Here is a 20,258-nt window from a genome sequence, read left to right on the forward strand (position 1 = left end):
GTATACTTGCTTGGATGGCACAAGCTTCTCCTGATCACCAGGTCCAGACTGATAACGGAAACATGGGCCCCATTGTCCACAAGAAACCTCTACTCCAGACCACTCACTGAGCCCACTAAGCAGCGTTCCGTCTGTGCACTAACTTGTACAGTGTACGGTGTGCCCGATGCTTACCAACAGTCGAAGCATTCCCGTCTGAGTTAAGCGGCTGCATCTGCCAACGGTGTTTCCCATTTTTCCTATTCCAACAATTCGACGCTCGGTGGCTCACTTTCCTGCACGCATAGCTCTTGTTGCCTCCACTATTTACGCGTATGTCAGTTACGCCCATTCCTCTAACATTTGATCTCCGAAGCGAATACACTGTAATCTGTCCATTACTTGATGGCAGAATATATCTCCCCCAGTTACGTTACAATTCTAAGAGCTGCTACTAAATCACTCGGATTCTCAATGTACAGAGGTATGCGCCCACCCAGAAAGCCGAAGCCGATATGGTGTAACTCCAGGAAGCAGAAAACAGAGTAAATGTTTGCTCGCATGAAATACCCGCGTAAATGTCACATTGATATGTCATGACTGGAGAATATATTAGTTAAATGTTAGAGTGAAGCAGAGTCCGACCAAACTTCTAGCCAGGCACGCCTGTGTCACAACAGCGAACAGCATATTTGTAAAAGATAACGTGTTTGAAAACAGCTAGCAGCATGTTATCACTTGAACGTCGGCCGAGGTGTCGTGCAGGTTCTTATGACATGCCAAAACGCCAAGCATGCAAGTATCGAAGTCAAGCTCATGACAGGAGGAATACGGTTACGAATCTTGGCTGGTAGACAGCTGTCAAGACAGTCACATGAGGACGGAATATTCCATTAGTCCACAAAACTAATGAACAGTGTTCGTGCATCCAGATGCGAATGGAAAAAGCCCCTTAGTCTGTATAAATAAAAATCAGTTGCTGCACTTATGAAAGATTTGATCGATTTTTCTTGTTGTGTTTGTTATTGTCACAAGGTCTGAACGAAAGAAAATTTTTGGAAATTGAACTGAAAAGTCTGAAATTAACATCAACTGCCCACTTGTGAAATATCATCAATTAAGGGGCTCCGGAAAGGCTCAAAATCATGAAAAGTTCAATTTTTACTTTTTTGCGTTTTCTGAATCTGCAGACTATTACCTTTTAATAGATATATAATTTATTCAATTCCGAAGACTACAACTATTTTTAATTTTTTTTTTGAAATGTGTTCTACATGGGAGTGACCCACTGTGGTGCTGTTAAACTGCTGTCAAATGGTGTTATTATTAACGTCCGTGTTCATCAGGTACATTTTAGTGATGTGAGATAAAGTATGTGTTGTGGCTAACCTGTGATGGTTCAATATATGTCGCTGGTGTGATTGTCGATTGTTTCATGTTTATTTACTCTGTCGTTATCTCGAAAATATTCGTAATTAATTCTGTTTCTTGAGTCTCTGTTTTGTTGAAGTATAATAATGAGTAAAAGTAAAGTTATTAGAAATCCTCTGAAGGCTTTTAAGAAAAGGAGAAATGTTGGAAAGCCAAAGGTATGTGTTATTACTGTAAACAATAATGACGATAACCAAGTGAGTGAACCTAACTCTCAAGTACACCTGCCCATAGCAGTCAATGTGGGAAAGAAAATACTTCACAGACGAAGCTTGGTTCAATGAGTGAAAACTATGAATGTTTTATGGGCGAATCGGATGTGAATGAAATATTTGATATGTCGGTTTTCAAAGGAATTTTTTCAAACTGTGTAAGATATATTCATTGTAGTGAAGTTGGTCTGGAACTCTCCATAATAAAGCACGTAGGACTTGCTAGTGAAATACAACTGAAATGTGATAAGTGTTCATACATGACCACCTTTTGGAACAGTGTTGCAGTAACTGCAACTGGAGAAAATTGTAGCAAAATCTACGAACACAACATTAGATTTGTTTATTCCTTGCGTTCAGTTGGTAAGGGTGCTACTGCAGGTGCAATTTTCTGTGGCATCATGAATCTTCCAAATCCCCCAACCAAGTTTACGACCTATAATAAATTAATAGGGTCTAAAGTAGATGTCTGTATAGAATCTATGAAGAACGCTGTTGAAGAGGCAGTAATGGAAAATAATGGTAACAGAGATTTGACTGCAGCGTTCGATGGTACCTGGCATAGACGGGGACACACATCTCTTCATGGTGTAGTATCTGCCACCAGTATGTATACAGGGAAAGTTTTAGATGTAGCAGTAATATCAAAGTATTGTAGATGTCCACAAAAATATAAAGGTACACATGAAAATAATTGCAAAGCTAAGTATAGTGGCAGTAGTGGAGGAATGGAAGTGGCTGGTGTTGCCAGTATATTCCATCGTTCTGAGGCGTGTGATAAAGTGCGATATGTTAATTACCTTGGTGACGGTGATTCTAAAAGTTTCAAACATGTTCAAGGACTGAAGCCCTATGGTGATGATGTTATAGTGCAGAAATTTGAGTGTATTGGACACGTACTGAAGCGAATGGGAACAAGACTTCCGCGACTGAAAGCTTCGTACGAAAAACAAAAACTCAGTGATGGTAAAGGGTTGGATGGGAAGGGAAGGTTAACTGACAGTGTAATTGACAAAATACAGAACTATTATGGATTGGCTATTAGGCAAAATACACAAAGTGTCGACGAAATGAAGAAGACTGTTTGGGCTCTTTTTTTTCATACTTCTTCAACCGATGAAAATCCCCAACATAGCTTGTGTCCCAAAGAAGAAGACAGTTGGTGTAAATATAACAAAGGATTGCTAACTGGTGAAGTGTACACTCATAAGCATAGTCTGCCTCCTGCAATAATGGAGGTGATAAAACCTATTTTCAGAGACTTAGCAGCACCTGAACTGTTGAAAAAGTGTATTCACGGAAAAACTCAAAACCCCAATGAAAGTGTAAATAGTGTTATATGGTCGAGAATCCCCAAGACTGTATTTGTTGGAATACAAACACTTCACTTTGGTGTGAATGATGCTGTTGCGACTTTCAATGATGGCAACATTGTAAGGTGCAAGGTATTTAGAAATATGAGAATGAAGATAGGTTCTAACATGGTACGAGCGATGCTTGCTTTAGACAAGGAACGCCTTCGGGCTGCAGACAGGGCTGTAAAGAGTTTAGAAATACAAGCAAGAGTAAACACGAGTAGAAACAAGAGGAAGCTGGACGAAGAGTTTGCAGAGGATGAAGATAATCCATCCTATGGACCTGGAATCCACTAAAAAATTAATCCAATCTTTGTCGCTCGATTCCCAAAACTTTTATTTTCTCATACTAATTACATGTTTTCTAAGTATCTTCCAAACATATTTGTTTCAAACTTTCAGTAAATGTTACACAGTACCTTCTGCATAATTTAACACAGCCTTTTTCCAAAAAACTGTATATTTTTGAATATATAAATAAAAAATTGCAAAAAAATGTTGTGAATTTTCATTACAATTGAAAAAAAATCATCTTTAATAACTGAACTAAAATTTTGTAAAATCCCTGTGTTAAGTTGTAGCCCATATTCCAATAAATAATCTGTAAAAAGTTCAACTTCCTACCTCAAATACTTTGTGAAGAAAGATGTAATTTATAAGCGTTATTTTAACATTGCAAGTATAGGGCGTTCCGGAGCCCCTTAAGAACGGCTCTACAGATTTGGTCGATTTTCATCTTTGTTGTGCTCATAATTGTAAAGACAAGTTTGTATGAACGAATAGTTCTGGAAAATCCACCGGAAAAGTCAGAAATTTAAATCAGTTGTGAAAGATATCAGTTGACAACGGGTCGACTGGCTTAGCTGATTTCTTTTTTTTGTTGTTGTTGTATTCGTGATTGTGGATGGTAATGGTATTTTTGGTATTAAAAAGAACATAAACAAATCGTGTTCAGTTTGACAGCTCTGCTGTCATGCGTTTTCATAGCAAAAAAGTCCTATGTTGAATATACGAGATACGGCCTGAATAAATATGTAAAGTATAGAGGGGAAACGTTGCAACCTAAAATCTCGTAAGCTTCTTGACCGATCTACTACAATTTTTTACACGACACTGCATGAACGTACGGACAGACATAGGCTACGTATTTTTGTTCAACACATGCACATATATGTAGTATATAGAGGGGAAGCGTGGGCAAATTTTTACACGATACTCTTAACTAATATTCGGAAGGTCGTAGGCAGATGGGGTATATGATTTTGTAATATATGTAATATATACATACGTACATATTGCATCAAAGGGGAAGCGTTATTCCCACAAATCTCGAAAAGTTCTTGAACGATTTAATTCCAGTCGATACTCTAATCAAACATTTGGATAGACGTAGGTTACATATGTTAGTGATAGATTACATATATATAAATATATGTGTGTAATGTATAAAGCGAAAACGTTGTTACCAAAAATCTGGAAAAGATATTAACGGATTTACTTCAAATTTTTAGACGATAATCTACTGAACATTCACGTCAAATGAAAATGGACATAGGGACTGGGGAGAAGAAGATGATGAAAGAGAGGTGGGAGGGGGTTGTGCAGAGAGAGGTGGGGGCAGGAGGAGATGTACGGAGACAGGGGGGGGGTGGATGAGAAGGTGGACAGAGAGAGAGAGAGAGAGAGAGAGAGAGAGAGAGAGAGAGAGAGAGGAGGGGGGGGTGAGAAATTTAGGATGCTTGGGCATTTCCCATACATATTAAGCAATTGCGGAGCATTGCTGGATTCCCTAGTAACCGCATAAAAGTACAGCCTCAGCCAGTATCATATCAGTATACGAGAGTAGCAGAGCATCACAGTAACAGAGTGAGAGACTGTCAACAAAGAACCATCAATTCTGACGCCAGCAGCTACTGATGGAACAGCAGTATTTCATCCACGAAAAGGCAGTACTAATGCAGGTGGCCTAACTACAACTGGTAGATAAGTAGCAGACGGCTCAGTGTCTCATATATCTTTAATGGAATTGTGTTGAACAGTGACAGTCTGTCTCTGTCTCAAATAGCAGAACAGCGTACTCCATTTGCTACTAGGAATAAATAGCTGAAGAGTACTTGACTCCTATGAATTAGTCCAAGAAGCTAGCGATACAATAACTAAGCCATGTGGCCACTGATTTAGAAGTGAGGCCAAGTGGCCATTGATTCAGTAGGCGGCAGAATTGGTGGCAGCAATTGCACTTGTCTCAGAGTTAGGCACCGTTGGTTCAACATGTCGCATATAAACATTGCAACCGTTGAATACTGTTATTGAACGACTTCATATCATCTTGCTACTTTGACAGATTACCATCCCAGTCAAGATACCTTGCCTGTTCCCTAACAGCAAGGCTAAAAGCTAAGGAGCTTCTACTCCTTCTCAACTCCATTATAAAGGTTAATTATCGGACCAAACAAAATATTAATGTCAACGACTTGTTTTCACTACTGAAGCTACACCAACCCTTTAGTTTGGACATGCGCGGGAATGCGACAAGTCAGATACAAGCGACACACTGAATCCCAGTTGCATAGCAAAGATGAAACAAAACACCAAAGAAACTAGTAACTCTAAGGTCATTGCGCACAATCGATACTGTTTGGATGTGATGTAGACATAGAACCTCCCCTCCAGTGCAGAACATCGGTGTGCAGGCTTGGCAGGGCCGTGGCTCTCTCCGAACTGCTGCTGCGTCAAGATGTAGGCTGATGTAGGCCGCCAAGCGAAGCATTTCTGGCCCGCTTCTGCGTGGTCGCCTCTGTAGCGGGAGTGGCGGCGGCTGCTGCTGTCTGAGAGCACGGCGTGGCTCCTGGGACCTGAGGCGCGGTGGAACTGCACCGGGCTGCGTCGGTCTTGTGGTTGTGGTTTCTGACGCCTCTCTTTGCAGGAGGGGCAGTGAAGAACAGAGAACAGGCAACACTGGGGCATGGGAGCATCAGTGTCACCGACCTGCACTGACTTGGAAGATTTCTCTCGAATTCCTTGCGTAGAATGGTGTGAGAAACCGCAAGGCTTCTCCGCCCCCATGGCGGCCACTGAAGGCTCAAGCTGACTGATACATTGCTGACCGCGACGAGTAGCATTAGTCTGTGCTTGTTTCACACTCTCTTTGTCCACCGTGTCGACTGCACATAACCTCAATAAAGTTCTAGTCAACATCTCATTCATGTAAATATATTGTCCTCCCTGGAGGGACCACTAAAGTTGTTCAGCAAATACTAGAGATTTTCCACATCTTGCAAAATTGCCTTGATGTGGTGAATCGTTGTCAGTCATTTTTGAGTATCGTCCTACTGTTTTCTCTTGTCGGTAAATGTTACTTGTAAACCTTGATTTTCTTCTTATTAAGTTACACTTTCCGCCTTCACGTCTACGGTACTTCTTGTTCATAGTTTCCAGATTTGAATACAAGGAACGATAAGCATTCATTACCCAGCTAACGTTGCAGTGCTGCAAACATTCGCGTTCGGATGTAAATGCACGGGTGGTTTTCGTGTAATGCTTGGCACTCCACCGCCGTCCACCAAGTCAGGAGAAAAGTGAAAACGTTGCAAAAAGTCTGCACCCAGCAGTGGCTCATTGTCATTGGCAATGTCGGCTTTCCACTAGAAAGGTGTATGTAGACCCACATCCGCTGTGCTAACGGTTGTACCGTAAAGTTTCAAAGTGTGTCGTTTTTGCAGCTTGCAGCTGATGTGAGAGACTCCGAAACTTCTAAATGAGTTATTATTGTTGGAAGGATGCTCACCTCCCAGGCTGTGTCAGTGGGCAAATACTGAATCAAATTTTTGTCCACGACATATAATCTGGAGAAGTCAGAATTAAACAAGATTGGCTCAGTCGCTTAGAATGTAGTTGGCAGTTTTTGTTATAGCAAGGTACTAACCATTTGCAAGTGTAACTCCCGAAACGTGAGTTACACCAGTGCCAATGTGCCCGTTGTCAGTCGTAGCTTTGATCTGGCCTGCTGGGAACAGCTGTCCGTTGGATTTCTCGTGAGCAGGCTGTTGCTTAAGAGCGGCATCCCTGCCGTGTCCGTCCATACATGCTAGGCTTTCTTCAACAACTCGTTGCCGTGTCGGATAGGTTAAGGGCCGTAGCCATTGTAAGCTGTTGCTACGTCTATCGTAGTAACGACGCTGTTGCAGGAGTACAAAAATTCAATCAGAAATGTGCTACCTGGCTTCTTGCGTATCGCCTTCACGAGAAATCGTGTTAGTCTGAATTTGTGGAGGCAAATAAGTCCAACCATCTAGTCCAAAGTGTGTCGTTCAGCACGAGTGCTGCATATATTCACTCGCGTAAACGATTCCAGAGTTGGGAAGGTGTTCTTCCATTCAGATTCTATGAGTAAACAACCACCTTTATCTGCTAGTTAGGCGTTTTGGATATTTTTGCAGAAAGGTAGCCTTTGTGTGTCGGTGTCTGGGGGTAACAGAATCGCATCATAAACACCGCTTAATAAGGCTGAAAACGTCGTTTGTAACATCGTTGCTAGGCAGAATAGTCTCCACAATAGCAAATAATGTCCTTGGATGGCCGATTTGAAATGCAGGCAGTTTAGGTGGAGGACGCCACTTTGCAGAAATGTCATAGGAAACGTGTGCGTACGGCACTAAGTCGTGTAATTCCGCAGGCTTTGGCGTACGTATCCCCATTCATCGCGCGCTGCACGAGAGAGAAACAGGAATTATTCTCGTGGAACCTAGCCGGCTGGCTCCACGTGGCGGGGGGAAACGGAACGAGTTGCATTGTTTCCGGGGCGGTAGCACAAAGAAATGGATGTGGGGCACTGTCGTGATGCTGTGAAATCGTACAAAGACCAGAATCAGTCAACGTGAACACTGTTCTGTTCCTGGGGAACGTGATTGGTGCCGTTTTTGAAGTCAATAAGAGGAACAGGTTCTACCACACTATTTCAGTGTATTTTCTCCAGATCAGTGTCAACCCGTGCAGGAGGTGAAAGATAGTCGTTTTCAGACTTTACTGTACACGTTGTCTTTTCAGTATCGTTCACAACTCGCTGAGATCCACTAAGACCACTAAGAATGTCACTATGTAGGTAAAGCGGTCCAAGTAACATTTGTTCATTGAAATGATCCATTGCTTTAGTGGAGCTCTCCCTATCGTGTTCTCGAATGTAGCTGAAAACATCAACGTATTCTGTGATTGGGAAATCCGTGTGAATGGGTATTCAGAATAACACGCACGAGATGTCAGATTGAAATTGTGATACTTTATGATATAATCAGTGGACCCAACTGCAGACACGTCTGCATAATTCAGACACAAGAAACAGACTGACTCTGTCGCACAGCAAAGTTGATAAAAACTGCCAAAGTACCTAGTAATTCTTATGCCGCTGCACACAATGGTGCAAACTGAATACCGTGTCCGATAGATGCGCCGATTGCGAGGCACACGTGAGGAGAGCGGTAGCGGTGGGCGCAGGGAGCAGGCGATGTAGGGGAAGTGCCGAGCGCTGTAGCGAAAGTGCTGTTCTAAACTGATGCCTACACTCACATTTTTTGAAAATATTAAGCGGAGCTCCTTCACGCCCACACTTGCATGGTGACCATTTGAAAAGATTTGTCACCTCTGCTTTGGTTAGTGTGTAAACAGAATTCCGCCACAAATGCAGCGATTTATTTTCGTTTCGCTTGTTAACAACTTCCAGAGAAGTGTGAAGTGGCGAATTTCTCTTTTTGTCATGTTAAAATTTGCTTCTTTTGCCGAAATTCAGCGAAGTTTACACAGTCTTACTTCATTAACGTGTTGCGTAGACGCAATAGCAAGAGAATTCTGAAACAGTGGTTTACTGAGTCCATTAAGTGAGGAACTAAGAAAAGTATGGTCAGTAACTTCTGAAAAAACACATCCCGGGTACAAATTAAATGTGTAATGACTTCACTTATGCTGTTCCAAAACCTATAACATTTCTCGTTTCACCAGCTGTCGATGGCCCTTAAAAATTACATTCTTTCATCGAAAAAGTCTGCAATTAGTGCAATAACACGGTAAATAATGACGTTTTCCGTACTAAACATACAACAGAATACTCTGTTCTTTGTGCGCTATCATTTTCGAAAACCTCTTTTCGATATTTCGATCCTTTTATGAAATATGGGGAATGTTGTGGATGTTTCACTCTGGCTTTGTCGCTGGCGCAAATGAGTGAGCCATGTCATTTCTGTTTTATCGAGATTGGTGACAGATAGAGACCTCCACCCAAATTTAAAGAAAAATTTAATATGTTAGGACAATTTCATATGCAACAACATATTATGTAATGTACACCAAACGCAAAATCATAGCAACCACTATTTTTCATTGTAAACTTTTTCAAACTTCGCGCAGCGTCTTACTTCCACGTAAATATTACACTAACTATGGCCATTAACGAAATGATGAGCACATCATAATGAAACTGAAATATAAAGCTACAAGTAAAGCAAAAATGAATTTTTTTTACAAAATAGTTACTGTAAAATCGTTTGAGAAAGACTGCAGGGCATGCACCTCGATCCTGTCGTCGCCGACTGTGCGAAAGTTGGCAAACGTTTGTCGGCCTCCCGAACGTACGAATGAACTCGCAAAGCGCTTTGGACGAAAAGTGGCCACTGCCCATGGGCAACCGTATCCTGCGTGGACTCTGCTATTAACGTTGTCTCTACTATGCACTTTTTGTTTATAATGTTATGGCAAAACTTCGGACACACGAGTTTGGCTAAATAAAAATAAAATGGCCGTATTTTCTGAAAGTAAGAGGATTTTAAAATAGCCACTAGTTGTTTCTTGTCACAATAGATTCTTCTCCCGAAGGTAATCGATGCCACTGTTTCACTCCTCTATGTAAAATAACTTTTACATTCTCCTGACACACTTTTAATCACATTCATTACTTGTCTTTTCTCTCTTCGTATTTTCCAATGATATTTACAGAGCCGTGTATCGTGATGCAGATATTTATCTGCTGGATGACCCCTTGTCCGCTGTTGACACACACGTCGGGAGACATCTGTTTGATGAATGCATCAACTCATATCTGAGTGGCAAGACAAGAATTTTGGTCACTCATCAACTCCAATATCTCCATGGCGCCGATAATATAGTGGTACTGAACAAGGTGTGTTGATTGCATCTGCAACGTATAAAGTAATACGATTCCTTAGTTGATATTCGTCGCTAATGAGCATTTTGTTTCAGGGAAAGATAGAACATAAAGGAACTTTCCAGGAGATTCTCCAAAGCGGCGTTAGCTTTTCCAAACTGATATCTAGTGAAGAAGAGAGAGCAGAGTTGAACGAATTTGGCATCTCACGAACGAAAAGCGGAAGAAATTCGCTTCAGGTATTCTTAGGCTTCAGTCAAAAAACTGTTGACTTTAGTTGCAGCCCCAATTACTTTTGCCACAAATATTTTTGTTTGTAACAGGATGAGCACAACAAGCTAAGACGATCGAAGCGTGTTGGATCACAAAAGAGTAACGTGCACGTCCTCGAGAGGCAAATTTCCCAGTTGACTGAAGTGGTGAGTACTCATTAAATTCCTCCCACCGCTTTTCGCGGGCGTGTTTAACAATGATTGAAACAGAAAACGAGATCGCCAGTATCATATCCCACCTCTTTTAAAAAGTAACAAAAAATATGTAAAAGGTTTAAAGTTCAAGAGTCTATCCCACAAAGAGCTTTTCCGTCTATGAACACGAGACTGACCCGTTCATTAAAAGTGCAGTATGACTGTCGTGTACGGCTTAGATAAATGTTGCACAATTTGCCTAGTCGTGGTATAACAGACAGAAGAAACTTTCCCAAACGCTGTCACTTTCTCACAGTGATTTTTCATGATATATTATAAAATGTTTCGTTCCACAGGCTCTTGGCTAGGAAATATTGATGTACTGAAAACTCGACATGAAAATCATTTACAGAATGAAGTATTAACTTGAGAACTGATAATATTACATTCGATTTTCATTTCAAGTATGCGAAATATTCACATTTGTATACCAAATCGGACAATTTGAATACGTTTCCTTTACAATTTAATAATTTCAGAAACATTGTGATGGTTGGTTGTAGGAGGAGGAGATTAGTGTTTAACATCTCGTCGCCAACGAGGTCAGTAGAGACGGAGTACAAACTCGGATTAGGGAAGGATGGGGAAGGAAAGCAGCAGTACCCTCTTAAAGAAACCATCCCGACTTTTGCCTGAGGCGATTTAGGGAAAACGTGGTAGGTTCTAAATATCTGATGTTTGATAATCATGTGACATATATTTACTGACTTTCAGGTCTCTAACTGGCTAACTAATTAGATACAGCATGTTAGGTGGCAATTAACAATTGAAAAAACCGCAAAAATCGATTTTAAGGCACCTGAAATCGTTTGAAAAAGAGAGGGTAAGCGTCCCTTTGTGGGGTACAGTGTCCTCGGGGTTATTCCAGTGGGCCTCCACTGTATTTATATCGGCTGTGGTGGCCACTACAACATCTAAATGTAAACATAGGAAAGTGAAACGAAACAATGCCCAGACATTAACAGCCAAGATTAATGAAAAGAAAAGTTTATAAAATCCACCTATGTCTGCTTCAGCGCTGCGGCTCACAATTGTGTACCTGGTAGGGGGTTCGTCAAACCACCTTCAAGGTATTTTTCTACCATTCCACTCTCAAACTGCTTTCGATAAAAACAAACACTTCAATCTTTCTTTACGAGCTCTGGTTTTCTTATTTCATTATGATGAACACTTCTCCCTGTACAGGTTGGCGCCAGCAAAATATTTTCGTATTCGGAGCAAAAAGTAGATGATTTAAATTTCTGGAAAAGATCCCGCCACAAGGAAAAAAAACGTCATGGTTTTATAGATTGCCACCCCAACTCGCATATCATCTGTGGCAATCTCTTCCCTATTTCGAGATAATACAAAACGAACTGCCCTTCGAACTTTTTCGGTGTCTTCTGTCAGTCCTACCTGATGTGGTCCTACCCTGTCGTAGTGGCCCCTTATCAGTTAGGGGGCCCGCACAACAGACAACCGAGGTGGCCTGCCGACCCATTTTCAAGCGCTCCGATCGAAACATCGCCAGTGGATGTAAACATGAACAAACCTTCCGCATAAACACGGCACTACTTCGTGAGAAGCCATGTGACAGACTCTCAACAATTGGAACTAATTTGGCTACGTGTAGCACTCCGCCGAATCGGTGTTATAAGCACGCCAACAGAGTGAGACCGGCAGTGAGTACCTACAGCTAGGACAACTCCAGCCAATAACCGCGCCAGCTTTAGCCTAGTAGACCCGTCGTAGCCTTCAGTAGAAAGTTGTATCTTGCTGGACGCAACGCCACTCATAATTGTGTAGCGTAGTATTTTGGTAATTATTTATTTTCATTGCATTGTACTCTTCTCTGCCTTTTGCCATCACAAGAGTTGTCGTGTTTCTTGTAGTTCTTGCGTTTGGAAATTAGTGCACACCGAGAAGGCGTTTCAGTTAAATATAGCGTGTTCAGACTTGTTCGTTAGTTCTGTCCTGCCGACTGCAGGACACTACACACCCCGCACAGTAATACTCCAAAAGAGGACGGACAAGTGTAAACAAGGCAGCGTATTTAGTAGACCTGTTCCGTGTTCTAAGTGTTTCCAATACATCGCAGTACTGCACTTAGACGAGCAGGCGTAGTTTGTTACGTGAAGCTCATTTCCTATGAAGATACTCGCAAGATAAATTTGCTAGGAAAACACAGCCACCAATTATTTCTTCAATGTTCCCTAAAACTTAACATTATTAGCAGGTATACTTTTCATGGTTGGTGGCAAATGTAAAATTGTATATACCAAAACAATTGGCAGCTTTATAGTCCAAGTAGGCGCCTTTTTGAGTATGATTCTTATTCCTGTTACTGATCTTCTGAAATAAGGAAAGTTACGTAATATTTATTAAAAACTTCATTTATAAGTAAATATGCTGAGAAGTATTTGCTTAGCATACCGAATTCTTTGAATAGAATTCTGCATAATTTTTTAAAATTGAAAGCGCAGTTAATTCGTACAACACGCTTTTAGAGTCAAGTCCGGCTTGGGGATTCACTCAAAACCATGACAAGGTATAATGTGTGAAATGAAAAATTATCAGTATGCCAATTTGTTGTGTCTGGAAATATTCACTGTGAAAAATCTAGTATTGTATAGGCGAGCAGTACATTCCTGCTAAGCTTCAAATCTCGTTAGATACATTACTAGCCCCCGACTGGTCTTTAATTGGTATGTAATATATCTGCTGTTTTGTGGACACTTTACACATTCAATGCACTGTATGCTTCCAGCTTTCTCATACATCATATGTATTGACATAATCACTGTATTTTGATTTTCAATCTTTTACGTAATTCCATCATACAGCAGTGCCCAATATGTAATCGACAAAATTTGTGATGTAATTTTACTAATCACATTTATTTTTGTAAAATTTTCAGAACTTGAGATGCAAGATAATTCAATGTAATCATCATTGTGCAAACTACAGAACTGGGCTTGTGTTCATAAAACTGTATACCTTTTGTAGCATACGCAGGCAACATTAGCTACGTTCCTTAAATTTCTTACAATTTTCATTGTTTTCAGAACGTAATTATGGACGAGACTGGAAAGCTACGTAGAGATCCGGCGGAGCAGGACAACAGCGAAAAGGTGCTGGACACGGAGATCACGTGGTCGACCGTCTGGCAGTACTACGGGGCGGCCGGGGGCGTGGGGCTGGTGCTCTCTATGGCCGCCCTGCTGCTCATATCGCAGGTCATCACCAGCGCCTCCGATTACGTCGTAACCTACTGGTAAGGGAGCACTCAACGCTACTTTTCAGCAAGTAATTGTCAACATACCGTACAAAAATTCATGCACTATTTTGATATTGGACTCACTTTGAAAAGGTTTGAGGTCGAACACCCATGTCGTTTTTCCAGATTTAGATTTACCAACGTTTACGTAAAATAATGCGTTATATCCTGTGAAAAATTCAGCGCCAATTTCCTTCCTCGTCGTTGACTAATCGGAGCTTATGTTCCATTTCTAATGAACTGGTGTCGACTGGACGTTAAGGCAGAATATTACTTCTTCCTTTTTTTTTCAGGAAATTCAGAATAAATATGACCTATTAAACAGCTTGTGGTCACCAGTGTAGCACAGCACTTCAATTAAAAGAGATCGAAAAAACAGTTGCTAGCTTACAAGATGCCCTGGTGGTATGTTGATGTGGAAATTACCTGTGATTAAATTCTGCACGGAATGACTCCTGACACAGAACCACCTTTAAGACACAGTACTAATATCTGTGTGCAATGAACTGTGACAGAAGCCAGAACAACAGGGGTCTGACGTACAAGGACATGTATTGAAAGTATGAAATAGTGTATTGATAATGGCTAGGCACTAGCCGCAATCTAGATTTGGTTTAATAAAAACTGAAAGGAAAAGAAGACTGATTGCTGTTCTCCATCATTTTGAAATATTTAAACGGACATTAATACTATGCAGCCTTAGTAGTGAAGCCCAAGATAGTAACTTGTGACAAACCAATAAACTATATGAAATACGTTGCAAACAGGATTACAACTATTAAATGGACAAGGTATCGTCTCTACTGAAATGGAAAAGATTATTCATTGAAACAATTAATTTATTGCAGTAGATTTTCGTATGAAGTATGATGGTCCAACGTAATGCTGCAAAACAAACAGAGATCCAATAAAACACATATAAATGACAATTACATCAATAATAATGGTTGGTTGACAATATTGGCATGGAGGATTGGAATTATCAATGCGACACCTCCTGTGTGTATAAACATTAACGCTATCTGACTATGTTCTACATCACAGTGATTGTGAATGGCTAAACTGTAATGCTTTGTCTCATGTGTAATAGGATGACCAGAGCGGGTGGTGTGGTTGGGGTTGTAGGGCATGAATGGGTAGAAGAAGGTGGCTGTTTTTAGCAATCTTCCTCTTTATTGTTGGTTCTACCAATACATTTTCCAGTAGCTCAGCCCCACCCCTCATGTCATGGTGGAGATGTGCTGATGCGTGCAGCCCGGGGAACGCGACACCATGCTCGGTCAGCTGCTGCGCAGGCAATAGGAGGTTAGCAGCATGGGGCCCGGCCCAGTTCGCCTCCTGCAGCTGCTGCGGCTTGTGACTACGCCGGGAGTCGCCAGTGCAGTAGCGGGCAATGCCCTCTGCCGGCCAGTGCTCGCGGTCAGTGTCACTGGTGATGATGACGTGACAGCGACCGAACGCCCAATCGGTCGCACCGATGCCGACGCCCGCCTCTGATGCCCTTAAATAGTGCAGACCGCTGCCGAATCCGCCGGTTACGCGGCGCCGTGTTTATTAGAACGTTCTCGATGAGTTGGCTAACGCAACCGCGCCACACGCGGCCCTCGCCTGTGTAATTCTGCTAATGCTGCGTTCTGGCTGTTGTTGGCTGCCGCACACATACACACATACCGACGCTCGTTGCAAAACTGTGTCACCTGCATAACGCGCCGGCCAGCCTTCGTCCGCCGTCTGCCGTGAGGCTGGCACATCGCGAACTGAAACACACTAAATCACAATTTCGCACCACATTTCATAAAAATAACCCCTTGTCCTCTACACATGCATCAAGCGAACAAATGCTGCTGCAAGTCGAAAGACACATCGCTGAGGTTGTAAGGCAACACAGAAACTTCCCTGTGTGCTGGAGCTGCAAAAATGCTCACCATAAACACCTCCGATAGTGGGCAAACACGGTGCTCAGCACTACCAAAAACTTCAATCCTCAGATTCGAACACTGGACTCTGTCTCGACCTCCACTTCCGGGAAAACTCTGGGATGTGTCCACCATGCCATAACCGAACACTCTCTCTTCTAGATTGGTATCCTGCCACTATCTTCCAAAAAAACACTCCAGCTGGAGTACGTCAGATTTTCAGCATACTTGGGAAATCAATTTGCGTGTGAACCAAAACGCCTAAAAAATAAAAAAAATAAAAAACCAGCTGCGTTGGCCACTACAAACTGTACACGGAACAATTCTGAAGGCGGCAGCCCATCATGCGGGAGGCCCTGAAAATTGGAAAAAGCACTCTAGCTGGTAGTGCACACAACACACCGTCCTGCACTAACAGCAGGACACCCCTGGTCACTTGGCGACTCCCCGTCGCCTTGCCCCTGTGCGCAAGCCTTGCTCTGTGAGTAAAAGAGACCACCAGCCCCCGCACAGTCAACAGAAGGAAAAAGACTCATCACCTCCGATTACCCAGTAGAAACGGATGCTGAGTCACACAGCACTATCAATCTATTTCATTAAACTTCAAAACAGTAACAGAAATAAAAGCGAAGCACGCCCTTAGGGCTTTTCATCTTTCAAGTAATGAAATAACTTAGATGTGTATTGTTATTTGACAACACATTTGATGTGCGTTCCTTACTTCAGATTTAGAACATTTTCATGTCAACTTTCCACGTCAATTCCAAATTACTCGATACAATGGTACTAAAAACATTGAAAAATGGAAATAAAAATCATTTGCCAGCAGCTATAGAAACATTTCTAGAACTTTTGTAGTCTTGCATACATTAAACATGTAGTAATGTATTTACTTTCTAATTTTTACACATCATATAGGCATATGTATGAGTATCTCTATCATTATTTTCTGGCGTAGTGAGGTGATGCAGCATTTAGTTCAGTGGACTCTCATAGGGGGACATGACAGTTCAAATCCCCATGTGGCTAACAAGATAAACACTACCCTGGTTTCTATATACGACTTAACGGCAAAGGTCCCTTGGAAGAGACACCGACAATTTTCCATCCTTCTCTAATCCAAGCTTGTAGACCGTCTCTAATCACCCTGACGTCAACTCGAGGTTAAACACTCTTTTTCTTCCTTTTCCTTCATTGTTTTCTGCACTGTAACATTGTTGGCAGACCAGCGTTGTGGAATGAGTTGAAGCCCTGTTGTGTGCCGCATACGGCTGCAAATATTGCATTAGAGAAACCGGCGCAGTTTCAGCACATCTTCATATGAGGTATCTGTGACTGCTTTTTGTCTTTGTGGCGAAAACAAACTACTCGATAATCACATTAGACCCAATTTGTAGCCAACCGTTCAGGTTATGATAATGTCGCCAGTGTTTTATGAGATTGACCGGTTAATCAGACCCACACATACGTATGTTATATCTCTGTATTGAGTTGTACCCGATGTCTGAATAGTGGCTACCTGAGATGAATTGTGTGAGTGAAGTCTGCTGGCAGCGTGGCACTTGTACGTTGGTAGCGGAGGAAATTGCTTTCGCAATGCGTCACCTGCAACCGTTCCTCATAGATGCTCATTTGCTGTTATATCATCCTTGGTTGAAATTTATTTTTTCAGTCCTTTTATACCCAGTTCTTATGTGAACCTGTTGTACCAACACAGTGTGGCCTTGGAAAAATTTGCGCAGCCACACACTACAGAGACTACTGAAGGTCACGCCCTTTATACGCAGCCGCACCTGAGGAAAAGTGGCACGTTGTGCCGAAAAACTGCATTGCAATAAGAAGTGGACAGAGACAGACAGAGATGTAAACATTCCCTCTTTGTTGAAAGTGCCATGAAAGCAGTAATTTGAAAAACCACCGTTTTGTTGGATGAATATCGGGAAAACGTTATGGGTTTCAGTACTACGACGTGCAGACATCATAAGCCTCGAGAGGTATTAATGTTTTCCTGGTTCTCGCTGTATACGCTAGTGAATAAATGGGAACAATTAATTTTGTCAAGATTCATTTCTGCACCAATAGTGAAGAAAAGGGCTGTAAAATTAACGACGAAGATCCGAATCGAATGTGTGTGGCACTCTCAAGCAATCTACCTTCTACAAATTATTCATTGAACTTAACTTTTCGTACCGGTCCTCCTTATGTCGAACGTCTTGTTGCCACCAACCAGCGATTGATCGGATGTTCTCTTCTTCTTAAATTCTAATCAGTCCCGTTTAATGCTTCCTATCAGTTGTATTCTTCATTTCATATTTTACGTGCGTTTGAAATCCTCTTAGTAAAGTTAGTTCAGTAATTGCACAAGTATATCTCAGCTCTTTATTTCGCTACAGAAGTAGAGTAATTTACTAGTTTTAGTGCTGACACTCAAATTTCGGTAATGAAATGAAAAATATCGTACGGTTTCACTGCCGGGAGACCCCATCTGGCGCAGTTCGGCCGCTTGGTGCAAGTCCTTCTGTTCGGTAAATCATCACTTTGATTGTTAATTTACTAAAAATCTGTAGTCAAAAAATGTGGACTGCAGTAAATATCATGTGTCAGAATATGCATGTTTCAAGGATTACCATGTATTGGTTGTTTCCTGATGATTTCCTTTCGAGAACTGACTGACACACACGTAGCCAAAGGCCCCCGGACGCCCAATGTCTCTCTGTAGTTCGAAAACGTACCTGACGAATGTAAGGTTCAGACAATTTCCGTCTGCTGAAATCCAGAACCGTGAACACAGTCCGCGAAAAGCTGTCAGTGGTTCAATAGGTAAAACGACATTGTGCACCTTACCTATTCGTCAGATCTTTGGGAGTGAGTACGACTACTGATTATATTTTTTCCAATAGCTATTCAGTAATGGAGCTGTCTTAACAATGTTATCTTTTGCTTGACGTTTCCAGAGCTACGAATAAGAAACGGTGCATATGGAGCGTGACGATAGTCTCATTTCAAATCGCCAACGGCTTGCCACGTTGGTAACATCAGTTCATACTCGATGCAACGTTCAGCTTGGCCACTACTTGGATGGGTGACCACCCGTTGGTTTCAAGTATGCGCAAGTCGCCGAAATGGCGTCCAATTGAAAGATCTGTACCAGGTCGTGCAGCCACAAGACTTTCTTTTTAGTTTACAAATGAGCTATTGTCGTAGTATCGGAAGCCAATTACCACTCTCTCGCTTTCAAGTTTTAGACACAGAAATCTGGGAATAAAAACTTCTTGATTGTTCTTGATGTTGAATCTGTGACTGGAGATACCCCATGCAGCCATAAATGGGTGTCCTAACACTCAACATGAGCGTCCATCTTTCGTCTCATTATCTTGTAGTCGGTCTGCCACAGCGTATTATACTATCGACATTGTTCGCAGGTCTAGTACGGAGGTGCTGAGGACGTCCCTGCAGCTGCAGCTGGAACAGGCCGGCGGCGGCAACCACACGCTGTCTGTGGAGCTGGCGTCGCTGCCCCCCAGCGAGTTCTTCCTGGAGCTGTACGGCGGCCTCGTGCTGATCTGCATCCTGCTTTCACAGGTCCGGTCCGTGGCCTTCTTCAACATGTGCATGAGGGCGTCGCGAAACCTGCACAACGCCATGTTCAACTGCATACTGAGGGCCCCTATGCGTTTCTTCGACACGAACCCCTCTGGCAGAATACTCAATAGATTTTCTAAGGATATGGGATCCATCGACGAAATGCTGCCACAGTTTAAAATTAGTATGATTCAGGTATGCCTCATTACCCCTTCTAAAACGTCCTCTGCATCAGCCAACTAAGACTAGTGTGAACTTGTGCAATGGAGGGCCGGCCGGGGTGGCTGAGCGGTTCTGGACGCTACAGTCTGGAACCGCGCGACGGTCGCAGGTTCGAATCCGGCCTCGGGCATGGATGTGTGTGATATCCTTAGGTTAGTTAGGTTTAAGTAGTTCTAAGTTCTAGGCGTCTGATGACCTCAGAAGTTAAGTCACATAGTGCTCAGATCCATTTGAACCATTTTGCAATGGAGGGGCCATTCTGGTTCACTTTCTGTCGTGCCTTAGATAAATATACAACAATTCATAAATAGTAGTCCAATAGGCTGTTACGTACTGTACATTTCTAAATATGGATTTTGGTATGAGGTAAAGTAAGAATTTCCTCAAAACTCATAGTGGATCTTTTGGAGTGCTGGTACGAAGCATCAAGAGCTGAGAGCTGCTTAATCCAAAATATAAATTTTAACTGTTGTCAAACAGAGACCGGTTTTGATCTATGTAGTTTTAGCAGGGATAATACGACGGGCATTCAATAAGTAATGAAACACTTAATTTTTTCACAGCCAATTTAGGTTGAAGAATGCGGAATTTGTTGTAGGACATCGTGGAGTGTTGGTGTTGCAGTCCCTATGGTTTCATAATGTTCCGATTCGTGGTACCGTTACAACTCTGTCTGTACAAGCCTCAG

General features: G+C 42.1%; 1 protein-coding gene across 1 annotated transcript in view; it reads left to right on the forward strand.

Moving 5' to 3' along the window:
• The window catches only part of LOC124775458 (probable multidrug resistance-associated protein lethal(2)03659), a 263,350-nt gene that overhangs the window by 160,047 nt on the left and 83,045 nt on the right, over positions 1–20,258 (forward strand). The window contains exons 9-13 of the mRNA XM_047250291.1: positions 9,959–10,142; positions 10,223–10,366; positions 10,451–10,546; positions 13,639–13,847; positions 19,189–19,543. Of these exons, the coding sequence (XP_047106247.1) occupies positions 9,959–10,142; positions 10,223–10,366; positions 10,451–10,546; positions 13,639–13,847; positions 19,189–19,543 (988 nt within the window). The remainder of the gene's footprint in view (positions 1–9,958; positions 10,143–10,222; positions 10,367–10,450; positions 10,547–13,638; positions 13,848–19,188; positions 19,544–20,258) is intronic.

This window comes from Schistocerca piceifrons, chromosome 2 (assembly GCF_021461385.2).
Source record: "Schistocerca piceifrons isolate TAMUIC-IGC-003096 chromosome 2, iqSchPice1.1, whole genome shotgun sequence".
NCBI lineage: Eukaryota > Metazoa > Arthropoda > Insecta > Orthoptera > Acrididae > Schistocerca > Schistocerca piceifrons.